Source organism: Alligator sinensis, unplaced genomic scaffold (assembly GCF_000455745.1).
Source record: "Alligator sinensis unplaced genomic scaffold, ASM45574v1 scaffold18_2, whole genome shotgun sequence".
Classification (NCBI taxonomy): domain Eukaryota; kingdom Metazoa; phylum Chordata; order Crocodylia; family Alligatoridae; genus Alligator; species Alligator sinensis.
The window spans coordinates 504,638-514,153 of NW_005842281.1; the positions used below are offsets into that span (position 1 = coordinate 504,638).

Genomic DNA, 9,516 nt, shown 5'->3' on the forward strand with positions numbered 1-9,516 from the left:
TCTTGGAGAATTTCAACCATGCTCCATCATGGGAGCATCACAATTTTTCCCCCACATCAAGGGACTGGGTTTGCTTTTCTTCTTTTCTTTGTTTCTGTGAGGAGGAAAGGCCTGAAGAACAAGTAATAAGACAGATACTCAGAAGACTGCATAGATGTATGTGACTTGGTTTACATTTGTTTATCTTTCAGATTAAATACAGCCCCAGTAGTTTGGCCTCAACAGCCAAAATTTGAAAGGAAAAAAATAATTTAACACATAGCCATAAAAAGAACAAGGGATAAGAAGGAGCATGGGCTTACCCACAGAAGGTTTCATCAAGGATGATGTGATACAAGGTTAATTTGATAAGAGGTTTTAGAAATTTTAAACAGATTTTTAGGATATCTGCTCTATAACTACATCAGTAAAACAACTGATACAGTGCCAAACAAATAATCAATTAAGCTACAGGGGATGCAAATTAGCTGAGACAACCTAGGCTAAAGGAGAGTTAACAGTAGGCTAGTACTGAAAGGACAGATATTGGACTCAAGGGAAGTTCCTCAAGGAGACAGATTTAGGAATGATCTTCAGTATTTTCATAAATGACCTTCCCACAAGGAGGAGGAGGAGGATCCTGATAACATTTGCTGATGACAGATGTTGGGAGAGAACGGAAGAGAACTGGAATTTACTTGAATACAAGATAACCCCCCAATAATTAGGTTCTATATATGGAAAAGTTTATACATTTGTTATAATTTTTATAGATATAGAATCTGATTTTTGAAGGTTTGCCTTGAATTAGTTCCCCTCACAGTGCTACTAGGGGTGCACTGATACAGATTTTTTGGGCCAATACCAATGGCCAATTTTTAACGAGCCATAACAACCGATTTCAATCTGATTGCTGATATGCAGCCGGGCAGCATAGAGAGCAGCCGGATCCAGCTGGTAAGTCTGTTGTGGGAGAAGGGGCGAGAGGGTAGGGAAGACATGTGGAGGGAGGGCAGATTGAGGCCCCACAGTGAGGGAGGGAGTGGAGCTGGGGCAGGCGCGGGGACAGGTGCTGCACAGCCAGGACAGGGCACAGGACAGAGCCGTGAGCAGCTCATCTGGAGGGTGCAGGGAGGGGGGGACAGCTCCTGCCATTGTGCGCACCCCTGGAGAGGCATGGAGGGCATCTGCCCCCCAGATCTAGTCATGGGGTGAGGGCGAGCTGCCAGTGCAGGCTGGGACCAGGGTGGCATAGAGCTCTTTCCAGCTGGGGGGCTGTGCCAGGGTGCACTCAGGGCAGGTGGCAGTGCTGCTGGCACAGCAACTACAGGAAGGGCTGTAGCCACTCCAAAATTCGCCATTGTCCCCTCCCAGCGATGACACTGCCCACCCCAAGTGCAGCCTGGCCCAACCCCTCCTCTGGGAAGAGCCCGGCACTGCCTGAGCCCTGGCCTGCAGTGGCAGCCCATTCCACCCCATCTGCAGATCCGAGGGGCACACCTGACCACGCCACCCCCAGGGGTGTGCATAGCAGCGAGAGCCGCCCCCTCTCCCCATGCACAGCTGAGTCCAAGGTCCCACTCCAGCTTGCCAGTGCCTACCCCTGTCCCAGCCCCACTCCCTCCCTCGCTGTGGGGGCCTCAATCTGCCCCCCCACCCCCATGCCCCTTCCCTCCCCTGATACCTGCTCTGGCTCAGGCTCAGATCAGATACCTGATCTACCTTTTTGGCCAAGATCAAGCATGCTTGGAACCGAGGGGAGGGTGTCAGGGCTGGCTCTGATCCTCCTAGTGTTGGCCTGGTATTGCGGTACCTCCAGGCCCAGTGCTAGCTCCCTCCAGGGGGAGGGGCTGCTGTTTTTGTTTATTTGTTTGTTTTTAAAGGACCCCCCCCCCCCCCCCACATACACACAAGAACAGGTTCCTATCAGTATGTTTTCTCAATATGGGCCATGTGTTTTATGGTCACATTCAGTGTTTGGCTGCATTTAATCAACTTAATAGTCGGTTTCCATTACTGAGCACATGCTGCCTTTGTCAGCAATTTAATGATAGACAATGAATCTAATGAGTTTTCTTGTATGCAAAGGTAAGATGAGGAGCTTTTAGTGGGAAAAAAGCATGCTGATGGGGGGTGGAATTCTTATCTTATATTCAAGAAAATATAGTAATTAATAAAAAGCCAGTGATCTTCTGCGTCAAAGACTAAATTGTGGCTGCTTCCGAAAAACAGGTCTACCGGTAAAAAAATATACTGGAAAACTAACATTTTCCCAATGAAAGACTATTAACATTTTGCAGACAATATGCGAATTTCAGGAACAGAAAATGAAACGAAGTTTAGACAAAAACATTAGTATTAGAATGTCTTAGAAGTCTCACTCTCTTCCATACCTATTAGCCTATAGTTTTAGGTCCATAGCTATGGTTTATAGACACGTGGCATTCTGCCGCTCCCACCTCCTACCTCTGAGAAATACGTAGCACTATGCATAAGTGGAATAATCCCAAAATACTGTTTCAGTTCATTCCTCTGGAAAATGACAGCTACGAAAAACCAGTACAGAAGCAGCTTCATTTCTTTTACACAATTTTTTTTCTTATGACTATACATTTAATTCCCAAATGTGTATTTTCTTCCTACAGTCTTAGTGGCTTGTCTTTCTAAATAGTTTTGAAAAGGAAAGGAAAAATGCTGTTTTACAAATCAATTCAATGGAAAAAATAGAATTCCCCCCTCACCCCCACCACCTTATTTTTGATAATGGTAAACCTATTCTGCAGAGGGCAGGCAAACTCAAAAGTCAACCAAGGCTTGTTATAGGAAACTGCAAATTGTTACAGTATTTCTCCTTGTATCCACAAAACCTCAAGAGATTCTGTGCAAATTCAGTGACTGCAAAGTCATATTTTCCATTGTTATAAAGACAAAATTCATGGAATAGCTAGCTTTTTATTACTAGAATCATTTATCTAACTTATAGCAAGTGAAGCATGTAGTAGACAAAAACAATCAACAGAACCATTAAAAATCAAATTAAATTTGACCTTTGTAAAAGTCACTTTAAATATTAATAAATGCTTGAAGCTCTTGGTTATAGAAATTGGATTGCATTTGTTTTTTTCAGCAGTGTCAGTTTTGCTTTTCAGAATGTAAGATCTTACATAGCATTCAATATCCTGGTATTTGAGCCCCAAAGTTATTTGTTTTTAATTAATAAGAATATCCCTGAAATCATCCAACTATAGGAAATCTTTAAAGAACTCTTATATCAGAATTTAAATCACCAAGATACTCATTACCACATTAGCACAGTCCACAGACTTTTATAAAGTCAGGTCCCCTGATCTTCAGCAGTAAAATGTATTCTCAAGAGACTCTGGGCCACAGCATCTGATGGTTCACCTTGAACCAGAAGATGCTCAGGTCACGGCAAATAACTGCATATCACTATATATTCACAATATTTTTACTTAAAGATTTCATAGATTTCAAAGACATTAGGGCTGGAAGGGACCTCGGAAGATCATCAAGTCCAGCCCCCTGCCCCAGGGGCAGGAAGTCAGCAGGGGTCATAGGATCCCAGCAAGATAAACATCCAAATTTCTCTTGAAGGCATTCAAAGTAGGTGCTTGAACCTAGATATCAGAGTGCAGATTTCAACATGTGAAGATATAAGGAGTAACCCTCAAGTTCCTATAAACTAATTTTTTGGGACCAGTGGCAATGATTTTCTGTCTTTAGTCTAAAAATATATATTTGTGCGAAAGGCTCAGGACTGACAGGTCACTTTGTGATGCTGAAAGCTAGGCTCATATTTCACTGTGTTATCTACTTATTATCAGCAAGAGAATCTACCCAGAAACAGAACAGCATAAACACCTAACACTGAAGCATCTAGCTCACTTCTTTGGAGTAGCAGTATAAATACCACAACCTCAATACTTCTGGAGTAGACAGAAGAGAAGTATAATATCCTTCGGAAGGCAAGCAAGTTAATCCGTGGCCACTCTCTTTGGATGTTCACCACCTCCCTTCTCCTCCAATTGGTGGCAACAAACTACATTTTTTTTTTAATAACTCACTAGGGCAACCCTTTAAAATTTCAATAAGTATAACTCCAAATTTTACCAACAGTAATCATACACAAATCTTTCAAACAACTAAAAATAAGTCAAAGTCGCTATCTGATTGCCATAATATGCGTGCTATGGAATTCTAGGAATCAGTGATTTGCTTTCAACTAAAACTAATAAAAATAAGGCTGACTGCTACCAAAAGCCAGGAGCTTAAAATTTACTGAAATCTTTTACTGCTGCTTCAATAACCTGGAAAAGACATTTTTAAAAAGCTATCTTGGCATGATCCACCTACGTATGATCACATACTGGAAAATACAAATCACTGTAAAAACACGTACATTTTTTAACAATAAAAAAAATTTCCAAGAGAGATTGCCTCCAAACATGATGATGATGTGATTGCTTAGAGGTGAGAGTAGAGGTCATATAAAATTTGAGTCAAACAAAAGCAGAATCCTTCTGAAAAAGTGCCAGTCCTTCCCAGGTTCTCTATCTACAATGCTGTTGACTATTTTAACGTAGACTATTTATTGTCTTATATTGCTTATTAGTTCTGCTGTTGATAAAAAGGCAGTTTTCCAAAAAAAATTAAAAGGAAGAAAATAATAGCCACTCACAGCATTTATGAGTTTGTTGCCTACATAACAGTTGCTGTAGCACAGATGTGCACGACATCTTAGAGATAAGGTGGCATTTAGGAACCATTTAAAAAGGCACAACACGATTTAATTCAAGTAGAAATCCATTTAAGTTGTTCCATTTAAACTAAGCCTGAATCTAGCCCCAAGTGTCTGGCTGCAAGAACTTGAAACTAAAAGAAGTCACAAAATAGGTGGTGGCCACTAGAAAGAGGCAGTGAAGGATTGGAAGGGATGAATTGTTTCTTATTCAAGTTAGTTGCATGTGTTGTTTAATACAATACGTGTTTGCTTTACCAGACTTGTTATGGGCCTTTACATTATAAAACAACTTCAATTTATAACATTTTCCATTCAAACTACATCTCAGAATGTGTTACTTTATTAAGAATAGAGACCAGGTAGACAATCCAACCTGAAAGTTACTCCTGGACTTTGGGGCCAGGCAGGAGCTGTTGCCACTGCTAGTACCAGCACATTTCAGTAGGCTCTATAGTTTTAACATTGCTAGAAGAGATGCCCAGAAAGAGCCACAAGACCATAAAAACACTGTAAAATGTTTTAAAATCTATTTGATTCTAAACTAACTGCAAGAAACCTGCACGAACAATCACAGAAACTCATTCAGTCCAAACTGGCCGAGTTCCACTTGGTTTAACCTGTAAACAATTTTTGAGAATAGTTTTACAGGATTTGTCATCTAAAAAAAAAAAGAGTCAGATATGGTAAGTGAACATGCAGGCTGTTAAAGTTTGAAAGACCAAATTACAAAAGTCCACTGAATTAATTATTTACTCAGAAGTTTTAGTTGGAAAATCTAATCATCAAAACAGCCTTGCATAACTTTAATGGTACATTAATTTTAAACCTGATTCAGAGTAGTTATAGCAGGTAAGCAAGTCAAAAACACTTTGCAGGAGAATATTTTTTCCACATGGAAACTTTAGCTACCGTAAACTGCTATTACATTTCATAGTTTTAAGCACTGATTTTGCAGCTCTTCTCTGAGCCAAAATCCACCCATGTCATTAGGAATGTCTCCTTTTCTGTACTCAGTAATAAAGATATAGACATTTCCCCAATCACCCTGACAGAGATTACCACAACTCCATTTTTGTAAGTAAAGTACCTACAAAGCAGTCTCAACTACACTGGAAGAAGAGTAGTACTTCCTACAGGAGAAAGAACTTAGCTTTGAACAGCCTATAAACACTAAGACAGCTGTTATGTCAAACAAGGAGCAAAGGCTGAATTGAGGCAAATTAAGCTAAAGAGGACTTTCAGGACAGGTGTTAATTACCCCTCATAGAACTGTTTCTTTTTTTCCACAGAAAGGCAAAGAACTGAATATAGGTAAGGATAAAAATCTCAGCCCATCAAGCATTTAGGTATGTAGGTTTAACAGCATTACTCACGTATGTAACATTTGATACATGTAAGTTTTTACAGGATCAGGGCTAAATTGTCACATCTAAACAGTGCTCTAAATACATTCATCTCCACCTGCAACCTCTGTGTAAAGAAACTTGGAAACGTTCTGTTTAGTTTGGTTTTGAATTTCTTTAAACAAAAAGCAACACAACGAATTCCAAGTTTGATTATAAAAGTTAGACTAGTTCAAAGAAGTGCTAAATCCATACGCTAGCCAATGGTAAGAATATTTGTATGTGCTCAAGTACGACTATTGGGGGGGGGGGGGTGAGCTTCTCTGAACTTCTCATTTTCTCTCTTCTGAACTAGTTTCATCATTCCTCAGAAACTGTTTTGTCAGCTAAGACGTATCCAGTATTTTCACTTATATCATTGTGTCAATGCTACAGAATAAGGAGAGCCGTTATAAGCCTGCAATAGACATACAGTTTCTGCTATCAATTTTAAAGCATTTGGGGGCTTAAGTTGTGATTTATTTAAAATCTACTCTTTTAAAGATAAGACCCGAATCCAAAGTCAACTAATAAAAGGAGTAGTCATATTTTTGCTTCAGGTAATCTAAAAAAAATGTAGCATGAAGCTTCAGGCTATATAGCAAGCACATTTGTCCATGTAAAGCATGACCTCATATTCTGAGGATGTGCACTTCAGGGACACGGTGTAGGAAGCATACCAGTAATTCAACTAGCATTTGCACAAAATTAACTGATAAGATCCAAACGTATCCCCACAGCAACCAGGCACTGCAGATTCATTTAGGTTTAGCACCAAAGTTGTTTCATTTATGTAAATGCCTTATGTAAACTCTGCAGGGTTGTTGGTTGTAGCCTGTTGGTCTAAGGAGACAGGCAGGCAAGGTCCTTTGGGTAGATGTGATATCTTTTATAGACCAACTAAATAGGTGAAAAAAGTTCTTTGCAAGCTTTCGGGCACAAACACCCTTCCTCCAGCATAGAGAGACTGCTTTTGTTCTGAGATCTTCAGGGTAGAAAAGAAGCTGGGGTAAAGGGATGTCTGGGAACATGCAAAGGAGTGGAACTCTGGAAGACAAAGGGTACAGATAGGAGGGGAGGGGAAAAGTGTGAAGGAATGCAGGCCTTCCTCTAAAAGGCTGTCCATCAAAGACAAAAATATCCAACTACCTATGGGTGCACACTTCTCACAAGACAATCACTCTCTCCCTGATTTCTCAGTTCTAATGCTCAAAAGGAACTTACAAAACCTTTTGTAGACGAGCCCATGAATTTCACGTCATAAATCTACTGGATACAAACAATCATGGACTGAATATAGACATTGGATTTATGACACATGCCTGCCTGACATCTGACACATCAGGTAGCCCCGCTTTTAGCATTCACCCTTTGTCTTCCAAACTTTAGCTCTTTTGAATCTTCCCAGCTCATTTGCATCATCCCTTTACCCCAGCTTCTTTTCTACCTTGGAGATCTCAGAACAGCAGCAGTCTCCCAATGCCTGAAGAAGGGTGTTTGTGCCCTAAAGCTTGCATATAACTTTTTTTCCAACTATTTAGTTGGTCTAATAAAAAGATACCACATCTACCCAAAGAACTCTGTCTGCCTATGAAAACTTGCCTATAATGAGAAGTCATAGTTGTCAACCATTCTGTTGCCCACATGTAACATAACGATGAAGCATCCTGTTCCAACTACAAGTGAGGTTTACCAATACAGATGTACAGAAAGCTAGGAACACCTGCTCACTGCATGAATCAGTGATGCTGCTACTGTTTATTTTTTTCAGCCATGAATAATCATTTCAAAAATATATCTTGTAATTTGACGTACAAAGTCAACCCAATATGAAGCAACAAATTTAACAATAAAGTAACAGCCCAGTAAATTATACAGTATAGTTCCCCTATGGTCAGGGAGTACTTCTTGCCAACACATAGGGGATCACCTAATCTGACTAACCAACAACAAGATGACCAGGAGAGCTAGAAAAAAAAGGAAGAGTTAGTTGAGGATAGTAATATTGTTAATAAAGTTTATTAGAACCAAAGTGCAAATGTAAAGCGCCCCTTTTCCAAATATATATTCAGAGCAGACTTCAACACACAAAAAAGAGAAGTCATACAAATTACCTGAAGTCAAGTAAATGAGAAACTTTTTATATTTTCCTTTTACTGTTTTCTATGCTGTATTATGTTCAAGTTAAAAAAAAAAAAACACCCTACAAATTCAGGTTATTCAGAGCAAAATTAACAGGTAATCAACAAAACCCAGAAAGCAGAGCAACTCTCTCTCACGTATCTGTTTGAATTCAAATTTCTTGCTTTGGCCATATAACACAGAAGTTTACTTTTATTCTTTAAACCTCATCAGCCTACCAGTCAGCTAATGAACATGCAATTATTGAGAAAAGGAAACAGGCATTTGCTCCAACTGAATATGTTAACTGTTTAGTCCATAAGATCTGTAAAGTCCAATTTTTGTCCAGGTAGGAGTCACTGGAGTCCAGGGTGGGCACTGGTGAGCCCGTGCCTGGAGTGCGTGTCCTGTTTTGGGCTCCCCGCTACAGGAAGGATGTGGACAAGTGGGACAGGGTGCAGCAGAGGGCAACGAAGGCGAGGGGGCCGGGGGACATGACTTCTGAGGACAGGCTGAGGGGACCAGTCCTTCAGTCTGCAGAAGAGAAGACTGAGGGGGGATTTAATAGCAGCCTTCAACTCCCTGAAGCAGGGTTCAAAGGAGGACGGAGCCGGACTGTTCCCCGCGGTGGCAGATGACAGAACAAGCTACTATGGCCTCAAGCTGCAGCAAGGGAAGTTGCGACCAGGCATCAGGAAAACTCCTCTCTCACTGGGAGGGGAGCAAAGCACGGGCAGAGCCTCCCAGAGAATCTCCATCCTCGGAGAGCTTTCAGATCCGGCTGGAGGATGATCTCCTTGGGGCTGGCCCTGCCCGATGGCCTGCCGAGCTCCCTCCCAACCCCACGGGTCTGTGCCTCGGCCCGCGACCCCCGCGGGGAGCCGGGCCCCCCCGGGCCCCGGCGGCCGGGAGGCAGCCCCCGCAGAGGAAGAGGAAGAGGAGGGGAGGCAAAAACTTGAGCCAAACTTTGCAATTGCGGCTGCCGGCGGGGGAGCCCTTTCCCGGCGGCCATTCAAACAAAAGAGGCTTCCCCCTCCCTCCCCGTCCCGTCCCGTCCCGTCCCGTCCCGTCGCCGCTGCCCGCACTCACTCCGCAGGGCCCCGATGAGCAGGCTGCCGTCCTTGATCAGCTCCTTGATGAACTTGTTGGTCCGCTCCAGCTCGATCTCGTGGCATTTCAGGCGGTCCCTGAAGTCCGGACTGTCCAAGTAGGAGTCGCTGAACTCCAGGGTGGGCAGCCCCATGGCCGGCGCGGCTCGGCTCGGCTCGGCTC

General features: G+C 42.2%; 1 protein-coding gene across 3 annotated transcripts in view; it reads right to left on the reverse strand.

The window, feature by feature from the left end:
* ARHGAP42 (Rho GTPase activating protein 42) overlaps nucleotides 1-9,510 on the reverse strand; it is a 332,737-nt gene extending 323,227 nt beyond the window's left edge. For all 3 annotated transcript variants that reach the window (XM_025209311.1, XM_025209310.1, XM_006027992.3), the window contains exon 1: nucleotides 9,334-9,510. In XM_025209311.1, coding sequence (XP_025065096.1) covers nucleotides 9,334-9,487 — 154 coding nt within the window. In that variant the 5' untranslated portion in view covers nucleotides 9,488-9,510. The remainder of the gene's footprint in view (nucleotides 1-9,333) is intronic.
* Between the last annotated feature and the right edge of the window lie 6 nt (nucleotides 9,511-9,516).